The sequence below is a fragment of the Leptonychotes weddellii genome, chromosome 3 (assembly GCF_054177405.1).
Source record: "Leptonychotes weddellii isolate Sample4059 chromosome 3, ASM5417740v2, whole genome shotgun sequence".
Taxonomy (NCBI): Eukaryota; Metazoa; Chordata; class Mammalia; order Carnivora; family Phocidae; genus Leptonychotes; species Leptonychotes weddellii.
The window spans coordinates 128,343,083-128,361,528 of NC_138371.1; the positions used below are offsets into that span (position 1 = coordinate 128,343,083).

General features: G+C 42.6%; 1 protein-coding gene and 1 long non-coding RNA gene across 2 annotated transcripts; both read left to right on the forward strand.

The window, feature by feature from the left end:
- Window positions 1-4,401: 4,401 nt before the first annotated feature.
- On the forward strand, window positions 4,402-10,266 carry LOC145720654 (uncharacterized). Its single transcript, XR_014143793.1, has 4 exons — window positions 4,402-4,564; window positions 4,936-5,015; window positions 6,914-8,751; window positions 8,870-10,266. It is a non-coding gene; the product is annotated as an uncharacterized LOC145720654 (long non-coding RNA).
- A 2,830-nt stretch (window positions 10,267-13,096) lies between these two features.
- Window positions 13,097-18,145, forward strand: LOC102728034 (kelch repeat and BTB domain-containing protein 6). The gene has a single exon (XM_031036588.2). The coding sequence runs from the start codon at window positions 13,787-13,789 to the stop codon at window positions 15,851-15,853; it is 2,067 nt and encodes a 688-aa protein (XP_030892448.1). The 5' UTR covers window positions 13,097-13,786; the 3' UTR covers window positions 15,854-18,145.
- Window positions 18,146-18,446: the final 301 nt, after the last annotated feature.

Here is an 18,446-nt window from a genome sequence, read left to right on the forward strand (position 1 = left end):
TTAGGAAGTGGGGGACCCTACAGGGGATCTTTCCTCCCTCCCCTTCACAAGGCAAGCAGCCTGCCAACCCCGTCTTTCAAGGAATGGCCTTGCCTGGAAAATGCCCCTCCACATACCGTCTTCTTTTTTTCTAGTCAAACTCTGTTTACTGCTTGACCTGCCTTTCTCCCTCCCCTCTAAACCTTTACTGCTGATTTCCATTTCATGGAATTTGGGATTGAAGTTAAACTACAAGAGTGCCGCCAACACCAAGTCTTGTAGGAAAACATTACAAAGAAATTTAATAAAAATATATTAATAAAAAGGTTCAAAAAAAAGTATTGGCTGAAAACTTCCCAAATTCAGGGTGAGAAATGGATATTGCATTCGAGGCCCAAACGTCCTTACATAGTATGACCCCGAAAAGGTCACCAAGACACATTAAATTGTCAAAAGTCAAAAATAAAGAGAGAATTTTGAAAGCAGCAACTGATTCATTATATACAAGAAGTCCCATAAATATTAGCAGATTTCTCAGTGGAAATCTTGCAGGCCATGAGAGTGTCTGATGATATATTCAAAATATTGAAGCAAAAAACCTGCTAAACAAGAATACTATACCCAGAAAACTGTCCTGAGAAACAGAGAACTCCCAAACAAACAAAAGCTGAGGGACTTTATCACCACCCGACCTGCCTTACAAGAAATGGTAAAGGGAGTTCTTCATAGTGAAATGGAAATGAAATTAACAATGAAAAACAATGAAAAGCATCCAAATATATAAAACTCAATGGTAAAGATAAATAGTCCAAGTCAGAATTTTCTAATGTTGTAATAGTGGTGCATAAATTACTTTCAACTTAGTTTAAAAGTTTTAAAAATTAATGTATTAAAATTAACTATATAATAATTTGATAGTGGATACACAATATTTTAAAAATGTATATTGTAATATCAATAACCTAAAATGGGGGGGTATGGGTACAAGTACAGAGTTTTGTATGCAGTTGAAGCTTTTATCAGCTTAAAATAGGATGTTATAACTATAAGATATTTTATGTAAGCTCATAGGTAACCACAAAGGAAAAACATGTAGTAGATAGCACAAAAGATTAAGAAAAAAGTCATACATCACAAAGAAAAACAGCAAGAGAGGAAGTGAAGAATAAAGGAAATACAAAAGTCAGAAAACAATAAGACAGTAATAGTAAGTCCTTACATACCAAAAACTACTTAAACAGGGATGCCTGGGTGGCTCAGTCAGTTAAGTGTCAAGACTCTTGGTTTGGCTCAGGTCATGATCCAGCCCCACATTGGGCTCTGCATTCAGCAGGGAGTCTGCTTGAGATTTTCCCTCTCCATCTGCCCCTTCCCTGCTCACACACACCCACTCTCTCTCTCTCTCAAGTAAATAAATAAATCTTTTTTAAAAAATTACTTAAACAGGGCACCTGGGTGGCTCAGTCGGTTAAGCGTCTGCCTTCGGCTCAGGTCATGATCCCAGGGTCCTGGGATCGAGTCCCGCATCGGGCTCCCTGCTCGGCCAGGAGCCTGCTTCTCCCTCTCCCACTCCCCCTGCTTGTGTTCCCTCTCTCGCTGTCTCTCTCTGTCAAATAAATAAAATCTTAAAAAAAAAAAAAATTACGTAAACATAAATAAATGCTCCAAACAAATAATATAGAAAGATTGAATGCGTAAAACACAAATTCCAATGATATGCTACCTACAAGAGACTCACTTTAGCTTCACGGACACATATAGTGGAAAACTGACGGTATGGAGAAAGATACTCCAAGAAAGTGGCAGCCAAACGTGAGCAGGGATAGCTACACTTATATCGGACAAAATAGACTCACTGTAAGAGAGGGTAACAAGAGACAAATAAGGTCATTATACAATGATAAAAGGGTCAATTCATCAAGGGGGTATAATAATTGTAAATATTTATACACCCAACATAGGAGCACCTAAATATATCAAGCAAATACTAACACAGCTAAAAGGAGAATGAACAGCAATAAAATAATTATACAGGGTTTTAATACTCCACTATCAACAATGGATAGATCACCCAGACAGAAAATAAGTAAAATAGCAAGTGTAAACAATATTATACCAATGGACCTACCAGACAAAAAACGTTCCATCTAATACCAGCAAAATATACATTCTTTTCAAGTACACATACAACATTCTCCCGGACAGATCATATGTTAGGCCACAAAGCAACTCTTAAAAGTCAAAAATATTGAAATGCTATCAAGTTATTTATCCTTACCACAATAGTATGAAACTAGAAATCAATAACAGGAGGTTAGTTTGGAAAATGCACAAATATGTGAAAATTAAACAACATACTTCTGAAGAAGAAAGCAAAGGAAAACCCAAAATATTTTGAAACAATTGAGAATAGAAACAACATAACCAAAACTTGTGAGATGCAGCAAAAGCCTTTCTAACAGGGAAGTTTAGAGCAATAAATGTCTAAATGAAGAAAAAATAAAGTCTCAAATAAACAACCAAACTTTACATCTCAAGGAACTAAAAAAAAAAAGAGTAAACTAAATCCAGTGATAGAAGAAAAGAAGTCAGAAAGATTGCAGCAGAAATAAATAAAGAGACTAGAAAAACACCCCATAATCAGGAGGGATTTATCCCTGTGATGCAAGGGTGGCTTAACATAAGCAAATCAATAAATGTGATATATCACATTAACAAAATGAAGAATTAAAATCACATGATCATCTTGATGCTAAAAAACATTTGACAAAATTGAAGATCCTTTCATGATAAAAGCTTTCCACAAATTTAGTATAGAACAAATTTCCTCCTCGGGGCGCCTGGGTGGCTCAGTCGGTTAAGCGTCTGCCTTCAGCTCAGGTCATGATCCCAGGGTCCTGGGATCGAGCCCCGCGTCGGGCTCCCTGCTCTGCGGGGAGCCTGCTTCTCCGTCTCCTGCTGCTCCCCCTGTGTGTGCTCTCTCCCTCTCAAATAAATAAATAAATCACACACAAACACACACACACACACACAAATAAGAGATAACAAGTGTTGGTAATAACAAGAATGTGGAGAAAAGAGAAACTTTCAGCACTATTGGTGGGAATTTGAGTTGGTGCCAGCATATGTAAAACTATACGGAGATTCCTCAAGAAATTAAAAATAGAAACTCCTGTATAATCCAGCAATTCCCACTTCTGGGTATATATCAAAAGAAAAGGAAATAAATATCTTGAAGAGATATCCACACTCCCATGTTCATTACAGCATTATTCACAAGAACCAAGATATGGTAACAGCCTAAGTATCCATTGATGGATGAATAAAGAAAATGTGGTATACATGTATAATGGAATATTTTTCAGCCATTAAAAGAAGGAAATCCTACCATTTGCAACAACATGGATGAACCTGGAGGATATTATGCTAAGTGAAATAAGCCAGGCACAGAGAGTCAAATGCTGTCTGATCACTTATATGTGGAATGTAAAAATCTCAAACTCATAAAACCAGAGAATATATGGAGGTTGTCAGTGACTAGGGGTGAGGAAATAGGGAGAGGTTGGTCAAAGGGTATGAAATTTCCCAGTTGTAAGATGAATAAGTCCCAGGTGTCTAATGTATAGCATGGTGACTATAGTTAATAATACTGTATTGCATACTTGAAATCTGCTAAGAGTGGATCTTAAATGTCCTCACGACAAAAAAAATTTTTAAGGGTAACCATGTAAAGTGATGGATGTATTAACTAACTTAATTGTGGTAATCATTACACAAAATATCTTAAATCATCATGTTATATACCTTAAAAAATCATATTATATAACCTTAATATGTGTAATTTTTATTTGTGAATCATACTTTAGTAAAGCTGAGGGGTGGGAGGAAAGATGTGTGTTGTTTAACCCTTACTGACACACCTTGGGGTTCTCCAGTTATTTTTCTGTTACTGATTTCTAGTCTAATTCCATGTGGTCTGAGAGTATACTTTACATAATTTCTATTCTTTGAAATGTGTTAGGGTGTGTTTTATGGCCTGGAATGTGGTCTATCTTAGTGAATGTTCCATGTGAATTTAGAGGAATGTATATTCTGCTGTTGCAGATGAAGCATTCTTCAAATGTCAAATGTCAATTTAGATCCAGCCGATTGATGGTGCCGTTCAGTTCAACTAAAATAGTCCTCCCTTATCCATGGTGGCTATGTTCCAAGATCCCTGGTGGATGCCTGAACAAGCAGATACCACCAAACCCTGTAGAGACTCTGTTTTTTCCTATACATACAGACCAGTGATAAAGTTTAACTCATGAAGTAGGCACAGTAAGAGAGTAAGTGCAATAATAATAAACGAGAACAATTATAACAATATACTGTAATGATAGCTATATGAATGTGATCTTTCTCTCAAAATATCTTACTGTACTGTGCTCTTCCTTCCTCTTGGGATGTGAGATGATAAAACGTGTATGTGATGAGACGTGAGATGAGTAACATAGGCACCGTGGTGTCACTCTAGGTTACTAGTGAGCTTCTGACAGTAAGTCAGAAGGAGGCTCATCTGCTTCCAGACCACAGTCAACTGCAGGTAACTGAAACCATGGAAAGGGGCGCGTAGGTGCCTCCGTTGGTTAAGCGTCGGCCTTCAGCTCAGGTCACGATCCCGGGGTCCTGGGATCGAGACCCACATCGGGCTCCCTGCTCAGCAGGAAGCCTGCTTCTCCCTCTCCCTCTGCCTGTTGCTCTGCCTACGTGTGCTCTCTCTCTCTCTCTGTCAAAAAAAAGAAACCATGGAAAACAAAACCATGCATAAGGGAGTACTACTATATATCCTTACTGATTTTCTGCCTGCTGGACCTATCAATTACTAATAGGTATTGAAGTGAATTTTATATAATTTTATATTCTCTTCTCTCTTGGCATATCAATTTTACTTCTTCTTCTTCTTTTTTTTTTAAGTAGGCTCTTCACCCAGTGTGGGCCTTGAACACACGACCCTGAGATCAAGAGTTGCGTGCTATACCGACTGAGCCAGCCAGGTACTCCCTTAATTTTACTTCTATTTAATTTTTTTTTCAGTGTTTCAGACTGCTGTCTGTGCAGTGCCCTGAGGGTAGTAGTCTACTAAAAACCATCTCTCCAGTTTTCTTTTTTCTTTTTTTAAAAGATTTTATTTATTTATTTGACAGAGAGAGAGATAGCGAGAGCAGGAACACAAGCAGGGGGAGTGGGAGAGGGAGAAGCAGGCTTCCCGCCAAACAGGGAGCCCAGTGTGGGACTCGATCCCAGGACCCTGGGATCATGACCTGAGCCGAAGGCAGATGCTTAACGACTGAGCCACCCAGGCGCCCCATCTCTCCAGTTTTTACAGTCCCATGGAAACCAGGACCACAAGCCCTCCTGGCCTCCAAAGCCAGGTACCTGAAATAAAAGTTGGACACACAGGAACGTGTAAGAGCTCCTCTCTGAGCTGCTGGCATTCTGGAGTGTGACCGGGGAGAATGCAAAGACAGTGCCGGCTCTCTGCGGTCTCAGGAAAGGTTTATAGTCAGCTCTTAGATGTACATTTAATTAGAAGCCTGGCCCTCAGGCTGCAGCTATGATAAGGCCTCTGTCACTGAAAGACTGAGCTCCCCGGTCTGTTGCCTCTTGCTGGGGATCACAGCTGTTTAAGAACTCTTCCTCAGGGGCGCCTGGGTGGCTCAGTCGTTAAGCGTCTGCCTTCGGCTCAGGTCATGATCCCAGAGTCCTGGGATCGAGCCCCACATCGGGCTCCCTGCTCTGCAGGAAGCCTGCTTCTCCCTCTTCTACTCGCCCTGCTTGTGTTCCCTCTCTCACTGTGTCTCTCTCTGTCAAATAAATAAATAAAATCTTTAAAAAAAAAAAAAAAGAACTCTTCCTCAGTTGGTTGCAGTCCTGTGGGATCCACAGTCTTAAGCCCTGCTGGCCCCTAGAGCCAGGCAATGTAGGGGGGGTTCCCTGACTGCTGCTGCGAAAATCAGGGCACCAGACAAGTGTTTAAGGTTCTTTCTGGAAGATACCAGTGAGCTGGATGGGGGGCAGAAGGAGAGAACACTGCATCCCCGAGTCTCTGTTCCCTGGGGGTAGCTCCATAGGGTCCCTCTAAGTGTGCCAGACCAGAAGCCTGCTTGTGTCCTTAGGCCACAGCTCCTAGACAAAGTCAATGGACCTCTCTCTCAGAAAGCCTGGGTGTGTGTTTCATTCTGCTCTCTGTGCAGGGCCCTGGGAGAGAGAGTCGGCCAACCACTGACTCTCTGGCTGTTACAGTCCCTTGCGACCCAGGAATGCAAGCCCCTCTGGCCTCCACAGCCAGGTGATCAAGGGGCATCGAGCAAACAAACAAACAAAGAAGAAGAAGAGGGAAAAAATGAAAAGGGAAAAAAAAAAAAAAGATGGCGTCTGCTGGCTTTAGCAAGGCGGTGTGAGAACACAGAAGATGGTGCTATTAACCCTGAAAATAAAACTGCCAGTTATATTAACCGCTAAAGATAGCGGGGGTTTTTTGTTTTGTTTTGTTTTGTTTTGTTTTCAGGAATGGTAGAGAAGTGCAATCTAGGGCAAGCAGGCTAGTTTAAAACTATAGGGGAATCTGGAGAACAAAGGGAGAGGAAGCTCTTCTATAGAGGAAAGGGAGGAGTTGGGAGGGGCTGTTATAAACAAAAAGTCCATTGGTGTAAACTGAGAGCTGGAAGTATAGTGGATTTTCGTTGGCTAAGTTGTGACTGTCTCTCATTGCCAGGACTGTTGAAGCGCCCCTCCCCACCACCTCGCCCCCCAAGAAACCTTCCTTCCTCCTGCTGGGAGAGTAAATAAAGTAGTATCCTCTGGGATTGACTAGGAGTGGTAGGGCTGATCTCTCTTCTGCTGGCCTCCTGACTCCATTCTAAACGAGTTTTCCTTTTATTAATTTTCACAGTGTCCACCTAGTGGAGCAAGATGGCACCTGCTGGAAAGGGGGAGAAAATGGTGCCTGCTGGCTCCAGCAAGGCAGAGGGAGAGCAGAAAGATGGCACCCACTAGCCTCCGTACCTGGAGAGTATCCCATCAGGCCCCTGCCCCTCTGACCAGTGCTTTCAAATCAGCAAATGAACCTCTTTCCTATGAAGTCCAGGTGCTTTCCAAAAGGCTGCTTCTGCCCTGGGCCCCGGGAGGGGTGAATGGCATGTGAGCTCTTTGAGAACCATTCCTCTGGGCACCTGGGTGACTCACTCATTTAAGCGTCTGCCTTCGGCTTAGGTCATGATCTCAGGGTCCTAGGATGGAACCCCAAATCGGGCTCCCTGCTCAGCAGGGAGTCTGCTTCTCCCCCTCCTCCACTTGTGCTTGCGCTCTCCCTCAAATAAATAAATAAAAAATCTTTAAAACAAAACAAAGCAAAAAAACCCCTCAGTTCCTGCAGCCCTTTGGGTCTTGTGGATGGCAGTCCTGATGGTCTTCAAAGCCAGATGTTTGGGGGGCTCATCTCTCAGTTGGTAGTCTTAAAAGGTGGGGTGCCCGATGTGGGGTACGAACACTTCACTCCCCGTGGGGAAGCTCTGGGTTCCTGAGTTCCCTTGCGATTGTGTGTTCTCCCACTAGGGGTTTATGGCAAGATTGTTCTCAGCCTCTCTTACCCAGTTCCATGTGGTTTCCCTCTCATTTGCCCAGTATAGAGGGGTCAGTCCATCAGTTTTCAGTTTTTTTCCAGAGGAAATTGTTCCATAGGTAGCTGTATGTTCAGTCTGTCCAGGGAAGAAGGTGAGTTCAGAATCTTCCAATATCACCATCTTGAACTGGAACTTCTATCATTTCTTTTTGTTTTTTCCTTAGGATTTCCAGTTCTCTGCTGACATTGCCCAGTTTTTGCATGCTGTCTATCCTTAGAGCATTTAGCATAGTTGTTTTCAATCTTTAGTCTGATAATTCCAACATCCCTGCCAGGTCTGGTTCCGGTGCTTGCTCTGTCTCTTCAAATTATCTTATTAAATACACTTGCTCTAGACACCTGAAACTAACATTATGGGCCAACAGTACTTCAATTTAAAAAAATACAATAATGTAACCCTGTGTGTAAACTACACTCAAATGCAAAAAAAAAAAAAAAAAATACACTTGGGCACCCGGGTGGCTCAGTCGGTTAAGCCTCTGTCTTCAGCTCAGGTCATGATCCCAGAGTCCTGGGATCGAGCCCCGCATCGGGCTCCCTGCTCGGCGGGGAGTCTGCTTCTCCCTCTGCCCCTCCCCCCTGCTTGTACACTCTCTCTCTCTCTCAAATAAATAAATAAAATCTTAAAAAAAAAATACACTTGTCTGTCTCTTCACATTTTTACCTTTCTTTCTTCATAGCCAGACACGATGTGCCTGGGAAAAGGAACTGTCGTAAGTAGGCCTGTAGTCATGCGGTGGTGAGGTGTGGGTGGAGGGAATGGGTTCTATTAATCAGTCTAGGAGTAGGTTTCAGTCTTTTAGTGAGCTTATAGCTCTGAACTGTGAGCTTTAAAAGGTCTTATGTTTACATTGTTTTCCTTCCCCTTGGGTCAGACAGGATTTGGATAGAGTGCGCAGGCGTCGGGTATTTCTCTTCATTTAGGTCGGTGAGGCTCTGATACGACCCCAGCAGGTGAGGCTCTGACTAACTAGTTTCTCCTGAAAACGATCCTTGTTAAGAACAGAGGGCTCTGATGTATTTTAAAATGGTTGCCTTTGCTCTCTCCCTTCAGAAGTACGAGGGGCTCTTCCCTCTGTTTGCTGTGAAGCCCGGTCAAGGTCCTGGAGGTAAATCTCACAATATTGTGCCCACCGCCCACCCCCCGCCCATGACTGGGTCCTCTGGAGTTGTTGACTCTGGAGTTACCCACACTGAACCCTCAGCAATTCCTCAATCATATTTCAGGTTTGTCCACCTTGGCACTGGTTCCGGCTACAGTTTCAGCTCCTGGGTGTCTGCTCCGGTAAGCCACGACTCCCTGTGTTCGCCTGTCCCTTCAGTCGGGAGCAGCTCTTTGCCCTGTGTTTTCCTCTCGCTTATGAATCCAAGAAGAGGTGTTGATTTTCAGCCTGTTCAGCTTTTTACTTGTTGTTAGGCAGAGTGGTGAATTCCAAGCTCCGTATATGTGAAACCAGACTTGTCTTGCATTTTTTAATTGTGGGATATAAAGGACGTGTTACACCCCTTGTAGATTTGTCACGGTATCGGCGTGTAAGACACCGTGTTAGATCCCTTCCACTTGGAATCAAGATTGGGCTTTTGGTGGTGTCTTTGCAGAAGATGAAATCTCCAATTTGCAGATCATGTAAGGACTGTGGTGAGAAAGGAAACCTGACCTGTTGATGATAAATGAGTGTATTTAATAAGATGTTAGCAGTATTTAAGGATAGGTGTTGGATTGGTCAAATTAAGGGTGCTTTCAAACAAATGAATTAATAAAACAAATTTGTTTGAATTTAGGAGTATCACTGTATTTGTTTGGCTTTGTTTTGTTTTTCCCAGAGGATTGAGGGAGGTAGAGAATAGTGAAATTTTTGTAGCAGTGTGGGTACTTGTCCAATATCCTGAATAACCTTACCATTGAAGTGAATTTCTCTATCACTAGAGAGGAACAAAGGGATTCCAGAGTGGGGAAAATTCTTTCTGGTAGCAGCTTAGCTACAGTTGTGGCGGTAGCCTGTTTGCAAAGAAAAGCTTCTCACCATCCTGAAAACAAGGATATGAATGTCCTTGTTTTGTTGTAAAAGAAGGGAAAAGGGTGATGAGCAATTGGAGAGTCTAAAAGTGGGAGAAACAGATAGGGAGGTTTTCAGGTTTTGAAATGCAGACGTGGAAGGAGAGTCCCAATTAGGGAGAATGGTGTTATTTTCTTAGTCCTGGCATGCAAGGGAGAGGCAAAAGCGAAAAAGCTAGGGGTCTGGTTCTAGCAATTAGCCAACTAATCCCAGAAATCCTCAGAGTTGCCTTTTGGTCTCAGGGAAAGGGGAATTAATGATGGTGTTAATAAATTCAGGGGACAGAGTCGTCCCTTCACGGGAGGTAGCATGTCCTAGCTAATGCTCTTGAGGGGGCTGAATAATTGCATTGGGTTTTTAGAAACCTTATGTCTGTTGTGGACAAAAGCTTGTAATAAACAAGTTGTTAAAATCAGGTGAGCAGAGAAGACAGTCATCTGCATGATGGATAAGGAGAGAATTACAGGGAAAGGTTAAATTTCTCAGGTTTGCTGAGAGTCCTAGAGAAATAATTACTGGCCTCAAGAAACCCCCCAGGCATGGGCAGTCCGTGTGTATTGCTGATTTTTTTCCATGTGATGGCCAAAAAGATATTTGAATCCGGGTGAAGGGGTATAGTGGGGAGGGGAAAAAAAGCAGAACATAAGTTGATAACTGTGGAGCGAGTGGTGTTGGATTGCATATAGGCCAGAAGGCATTGGGGTTAGGAACTCGAGGAACCTGGGTTTAGCTAGTTTATTGCTCACAAGTGTTAAACTAGTCAGTATCCCTTACCATTAGGATTCTTTACTGGGGGGATTGGATTATTACAAGATGTGTCAACAAAGCCTTGAATCATAGGGTGAAAATTTTGGAGAGCTTCTAGTTTTAAGTATGTCCTGGTAATCTCAGGAGTGGCATGGAAGGATGTATTTCTACTTCCAGAGGTTTGGCCTCCCAGACTTGGCCTATGTCAGATGAGTGAGCCGCCCAAAGGGAGTCAGGTATTATAGTTAACAGTTTGTACTTAAATACTTGGGGGTTTTTATAGGAGAAAAAAAAAATCTGGTGATCAATGAGTCATAAAAATGCAAAGGTACATAGGAACAGAGTCAGGGGCTTCAGGGGTGAGGCATTTGAGGGGGGACGGGCAAAATGTTCTGATATTCCTACTGGGAAGTAAATCTCTTCCCAGAAAGATGAGTGGGCCAGTGGAACAAAGCACTAAGCCACGCTGTGTAGTGAGAGGTAGTAGTGAGGTGGAAAAGATGTAGACGAAGGCAAGTAATGTGGTAGATTATCTAGTCCCACTGCAGGTATGGTTTATGCACTCCAAAGGAGGTTAGTGGGAAAATAAAAGATGTTTGTGTTAGTTTTCTAGGGCTGACATGGTACTTTGTTATGTAGCTGAGACCGGGTGGCTTAAACAAAAGAAATTTATCATCTCCTACTTTCTAAGTCCAAGATCAAGATGTCAGCAGGGTTAGTTCCTTCTGAAGGCTGTGAGGGAAGGATCTGTTCTAGGCTTCTCTCTTTGGCTTGTAGATACAGAACATTTTCATCATCACAGAAAATTCTATTTGAACGATGCTACTGTAGGCCTGAGAGCACAGTGTCTAATACTTTGCATTTTGTGAAAAGCAACTGAAAGCAAATAATGCTGTTAAGGGCATATATGAAGAAGTTAAAACAGTGACTGAGCACAATTTATTTTGAGGGTTGTATACTGAAACAATGTTGATAAATACAAATATATAACATTTTGATAAAGCATAGACTAGATTAATTCAAGGGATGTTTGAGCATGTATGATGCTGAGCTCTAAGGATCCTGGGTAGAACAAGGTCTCCTTGTTGAACTATTTTTATTTAAAATTATCCTGAATAACTCGAATTCCATATGCTTCTACTGATTTGGGGGTGGGAGTGTAAGGAGGTATATTGGACTAGTTGTAAGCATTTACATTAAGGGGTTAATGGAAATACTTCTGCACTGTTTTCTGAACATGAAATATTGACTTTGTGAGACCACCAAAGCATCTATTCATATTCCTGATTTACATAATTTGACAGAATCCATATATACTGCTCTCTGAGATCGAAATTTAACAGCCCTGCCGATACTGCTGAATGTTTAAAATACTATCATAATCTTCAGAATTTTTCCAGAGGCAAGTTTAAAATCTGTAAGGTCAAAAATTCAAAATACTGACACCACCAAATGCTAGGAAGAATGTGGAACAACAGGAATGTGCATTAGTTGCTGATGGGAATGCAGAAACTGTATAGCCACCACTTTGGAAAATATTTTGGCAATTCCTTACAAAGCTAAACATGATCTTAACCCTAGGACCCAGCAATCGCTCTCCTTGGTATTTACTGAAATGAGTTGGAAACTTATGTCCACACAAAAACCAGCACAAGAGTGTTTATAGCAGCTTTATTCACAACTGCAAAAATTCAAAGCAAATGAAATGTCATAGAGTAGATGATGGATAAGTAAACTGTGGTAAATCCATACAATGGAATAGTATTCAATGATAAAAGAAATGAGCTTTTAACAACGAAAAGACATGGAGGAACCTGAAATGAAGTGAAAGAAGATATTTTAAAAGGCTACACATTGTATGATTCCAACTATATGACATTCTGGAAAAGTTAAAACTACCTAGACAGCAAGAAAATCAGTGGTTTCTGGGGGTTGGAAGGCAGGGAGAAGGAGGCATAAATAGATTGAACACAGCATTTTCAGAGCAGTGAAACTATTCTCTATGTTATTGTAATGGTGGATACTGACATTCTACCTTTTTCAGTACCCACAGAACTGGACAACACAAAGAGTGAAATCTGATATCAACGATCCACCTTAATTCATAATAACGTACCAGAGTAAGTTCATCACTTGTAGCAAACACAAACACTAATGCAAGGAGAAACTATAAGAAGATGGAGTATATGCAGGCTCCCTATAAAATTCTGCTCAATTTTGGAGCACCTAAAACTTGATCTTAAAAATAAAATCAATTATTAACAATTTCTTTATTAACAAATAAAAGAGACAAACAACAACAAACAGATTTAAATATAGAGTACAAACTGGTGGTTGCCAGGGGAGGAGGATGGGGGAGATGGGTGAAAGAGGTAAAGGGGATTAAGAGTACACGTAATGAACACCAGGCAATATACAGAATTACTGAATTATTATATCATACATCTGAAACTAATATTTGAAAAAAGAAAAAAAATCTATTACAAAAAGGCGGGGGCGAGGAAGGGGTGGAATCTCTGCAGAAACCTGCAGGGCTTTGAATTTTTTCCTACAGACTCATAAGCTCAAGAGTGGGTGCTTGATTTTTCATAAATGGTAGAAGAAAAGCTAGAATTTATCCAACCTTTACATTACAGGTACTGCGTAAGTACTTTATTAATCTAATCCGCAAATATTTATTCAGAGCATCCTTTTTAACCTACGCAATTCGTGTCGTCGTCACACACCACTGTGACATATTGTCGTTATTCGTGTTTCTGAAAACCGTTCTGAGAGCGAAGCCAAACAGTCGATGAACACAGAACGGGTGACCAATCTGGATTCCAAATCCAAAGTTCTAAACCATAAATCTGAACGAAAGAAAATTAGCGATTTCTAATTCCGTCAGCTGAAACAATGAACGGCCGATAAATCTCGCGATATTATCGAAACTACTACTCCCAACATGCATAGCGGCTTCTGTCCATCCGCCTATCCCCTTGAGTCTGGAGGGCCCCGGCATGCCTCGAGGCGTGAAAGGCAGCCTGGGAGCCGTAGTTCTCTTGGACGCCTACCGGTATTGCCAGCGCGGCAGTGGCGGCTCTCTCGGTTCCGTCCAGCGGGTTCTGTAAGGCGAGCTGAGGCGGAGAAAGGGCGCGGAACTGGAAGAGGGTGAGTCAGGCACTGGCTACGTGATAAAGGGAGGCGGCACTGCGGCATAGGGCTGAATTAGGTAAATGGACCCGTGCTGCAGTCTCTCCGGAGACACCGCGATCTAGCGCCAGCGAGAAGAGGGCGAGGAGGAGCCAGAGCCCGGTCCTTGCACCCATTCTCGCCCTCGTACCCCGCCGCCATCTCCACCATGCAGTCCCGGGAAGAAGCTCCGCGCTCTCGCCGCCTGGCCAGTCCCCGCGGCGGCAAGCGGCCCAAGAGGATCCACAAGCCCACGGTTTCGGCTTTTTTCACGGGCCCGGAGGAGCTGAAGGACACGGCTCATTCTGCAGCCCTCCTGGCACAGCTGAAGTCCTTCTACGACGCGCGGCTGTTATGTGATGTGACCATCGAGGTGGTGACGCCTGGTAGCGGCCCTGGGACCGGCCGCCTCTTCCCCTGCAACCGGAACGTGCTGGCTGCCGCGTGTCCCTACTTCAAGAGCATGTTCACCGGTGGCATGTACGAGAGCCACCAGGCGAATGTGACCATGCATGATGTGGATGCCGAGTCCTTCGAGGTGCTGGTCGACTACTGCTACACTGGTCGAGTGTCCTTGAGCGAAGCCAACGTGGAGCGCCTTTACGCGGCCTCTGACATGTTACAGCTCGAGTACGTACGGGAAGCCTGTGCCTCCTTCCTAGCCCGCCGCCTTGACCTGGCCAACTGCACCGCCATTTTCAAGTTCGCCGACGCCTTCGGCCACCGCAAGCTGCGATCGCAGGCCCAGTCCTTTATAGCCCACAATTTCAAGCAGCTCAGCCAGATGGGCTCGATTCGGGAAGAGACTCTGGCAGATCTGACCCTCGCCCAGTTGCTGTCCATCCTGCGCCTGGATAGTCTCAACATAGAGCTGGAGCAGACCGTGTGTCATGTGGCGGTGCAGTGGTTGGAGGCGGCTCCCAAGGAGCGGGGCCCCAGCGCTGCGGAGGTCTTCAAGTGTGTCCGCTGGACGCACTTCACCGATGAAAATAAGGATTACCTGGAAGGGCTGCTGACCAACACCATCGTGAAGAAGTACTGTCTGGACCTTATTGAAGGGGCCCTGCAGATGCGCTACGGTGACAAGTTGTGCAAGTCCCTGGTGCCGAAGCCAGAGACCAGCAGCGGCAGCGGCGGCGCCAGCAGCACCTGCAGCACCAGCAGTGGCGGCGGCAGCAGCAGCGCCTCTGTGGTGCCCACAGCAGAGAATCCCCCCCAGCGGCTGGGCGTGTGCGCTAAGAAGATGGTGATCTTCTTTGGCCATCCCAGAGATCCCTTCCTGTGCTGTGACCCGTACACCGGCGATATTTACAAAGTGCCGTCGCCTCTGACCTGCCTGGCTCACACGAGGACTGTCACCACCTTAGCTGTCTGTGTCTCTCCAGACCACGACATCTACCTGGCCGCTCAGCCCAGGAAGGACCTGTGGGTGTACAAGCCAGCCCAGAACAGCTGGCAGCAGCTTGCCGACCGCCTGCTGTGTCGGGAGGGCATGGATGTGGCCTACCTCAATGGCTACATCTACATTTTGGGTGGGCGAGACCCGATTACCGGCGTGAAACTGAAGGAGGTAGAATGCTACAGTGTCCAGAGGAACCAGTGGGCGCTGGTGGCCCCGCTACCCCATTCCTTCATATCCTTCGATCTGATGGTAATTCAGAACTATCTGTATGCCCTCAATAGTAAGCGCATGTTCTGCTATGATCCGAGCCACAACATGTGGCTCAAGTGTGTTTCTCTCAAGCGCAATGACTTTCAGGAAGCCTGTGTCTTCAATGATGAGATCTACTGCATCTGCGACATCCCAGTCATGAAGGTCTACAATCCGGTCAGAGGAGAATGGAGGCAGATTAATAATATCCCATTGGTGTCGGAGACCAACAACTACCGCATTATCAATCACGGCCAAAAACTGTTGCTGATCACCTCGCGCACCCCGCAGTGGAAGAAGAACCGGGTGACGGTGTATGAGTATGACACTAGGGGAGACCAGTGGATTAACATAGGTACCACCTTAGGCCTCTTCCAGTTTGATTCTAACTTCTTTTGCCTCTCAGCTCGTGTTTATCCTTCCTGCCTTGAACCTGGTCACAGTTTCCTCACTGAGGAAGAAGATGTGCCAAGCGAATCTAGCACCGAATGGGATTTAGGTGGATTCAGTGAGCTGGACTCGGAGTCAGGAAGTTCAAGTTCTTTATCTGATGATGATTTGTGGGTTCAGGTGGCACCTCAGTGAAATGCACAGGATCAGCAGAATTTGTTGTAGATAGGTTGAAACACTAAGGTGTTTTTACTGCTTTGGAAAGTGTCTTAAAGAGATACCCTTTCTCTTTGCTGGGGGGAAAAAAAACAACAACAGGTTGATACAATTTCAGGTTTGGTTTAGAAAGGGTATTGTTTGAAATACTAACATAATTTAATGTTAGGGAATTTATACACTCAAAGAAATCAACCTATTTAATAATTTACTGTTCTAAAAGTCCAGTATTGATTTGATTGTTGGGTATGTTTCTGTTTGATTATACTAATTTAGTCTTCTGTTTTTAAATCTTATATTCTGTTTTGTGCCACAAGTACTGTGACTTGAATTTTGATTTTTAAAATAGAAAACTGATTGGATAGGAATTACCAGGTAGGGTTTTGAAAGTCTATCTTTTCCTTCAGAACAGGGTAGTAGGTTTCCAAAATTTTCAACTAGTGGGTCATTACAAAATGTGTTCTAATTTAAATATGGTTTGCCAGGTTTTAGTTTAGTTACCTCCCCTTTTGTGAAGAAAAAAAAAATGCATATGTTTAATGTGACTGGTGATTTCATTTGTAATGATGCACAAAATGGCTGTAAGCTCACTAAGAGAAAAAAGCAAACAAAAACAGGATTCTACTGTTTAAAAAAAATTTCAGTTTTAAATTTGTAATGTAAAATGTGTATTTGCGAACAGTGACCAATTTTCCATCTGTTCTGTAGTGTCACCAGTCATCGAAAAACCTTAAGAAAAAAACAAAACTAAACTAACTTGCTTTGTAGGTTCACACTTTTGATCTATACTTGATATATGCTTCACAGAATCAGAGGAATCATCCTCTTTTTCACTGGACACGATTGTGTAAATTTGTATCCATTGTCTTAAAAAGTTTATGTGATTCTTAAAATACTTTGGCTGTACAGTTTTGGTGTTCATCTTAGATTCGTCAGCAAAATGTGATTATTCTTTGCTGTTTAATGAGATAATATTCGTTTTGAAAATATGTGTAAGCTAAGAACAGTATTTTATTGAGATCAGTAGATATTGTGTCTATCAACTATAAAATCAAGTGCCAGCAAAGAACTTTAAAACTTTAAGTTGTGTATAGAACTGTTTTGTGTAGCATTGAAATATTGTCAGTTTTGTAAGTCACTAAATGTTATTATCAGCTTAAAGGTATTTTTGTATTAAAAGTTTACAGTTAAATAACATAAGTGAATGATGGCATTTGGGGCCAGTAGTGAAAGTATATTTCGTCTAAAATATTTCCCTAAGCAGTGGTATACATGGTTATTTTATTAGGGTATTTGTATTTGTTCTGTGTTTCTCTGTGAACCATGCTCCAGTCTTTGTTTCTGTCACACTATGTAAGGGAGAGTTCAGAAACAGAGACTACATCGTACAAAACTGACATTGCTAAATACAAGTGCTTACCTCTTGAGGGTTTACTTGCTATGGTTGTCACGCTGCGTACCCGTGAAAAATGACCTGATGCTTATGGTGTATACGTTTTTTCCTATACCCAGTTAGAATTTTCTTCCTGAATCTTCATTCAGTAACATGCTAATTCCTCTTCTATGTTTATGCTCTAGTGGTAGAATGCTAACATTTCTTACACCTTGGCTGAGTACAGAGGATTGTGTTCTCAGGTGGGAAACTGAATTTTTTTAATGAAATACCATAGGATGAAAACGGAGAGAGGGAGACACAAAAGGTTAAAAAAACAAACAAACAAAAAAGTTGTCTCAGCCATTTTGATTGGCCATCTGAAGATACTACAGAACATTCCTCTTTAACATTTTTCGTGAACTAAGATGCTTGTCCCAACAGTACGTGTTCCTTCGAAAGGGCAAACATGCTTTTAGTTGTTTAAGGCTACATTTTGTTCTATTTAACAGCAGGGTTGTTATAAGCACTGTACTTAACACAAAGCTGTGTCTCAGTAGTGTATTTGGCCAATTTTTTCTTCACCAGTAACTTCTTGTGGGTAGCTTTGGTTTTGTAAGGTTGAAATAGGACAGTGCTGATCTGAACGAGATTGTCTATCTGCAGAATGAAGGTATGCAAACGACTGATAAATGACAAACCTCTCTAATTTGTCATTCTCAACCTTTGAGTTAGGGAAAAGCTAAGTAGTAATATCTTGGTTTACAAAGAAGTTTTCTTGGGAAGAATTTTGGTTTCGTGATATATTTGTGAATTAGAGAATCGATGTTAATCATTATTTTATAGATAAGTGATTTGTATGTGATTAGTTGCAAATAAAACTGGTATTAGAACCTAAACTTCCTGGCTTTTTAATTCAGTGTCTCTGCTAAATGTATAAAACGCTTGCTTGTGCAGCGAGTGACACAACGAGCAGGGTTAAAAGCCTTTCTTGACAGGAAAGCAGCTTCGTCTCAGTTTTACAATTAATCAGCCCATCTTTTAGCAAATGCTCAATATAACACTCTCTTTGCAAGACTACTCTTTGTAAGATTTAGAATGACCTTAATTATCTTTTGTATCTGTTCCTGTAGTCTGAAAAGCGTAACCCAGATTTTTGCAGGTTCTTCTAAGTTCAAACAAGGAGTGTCATTAGGGCTT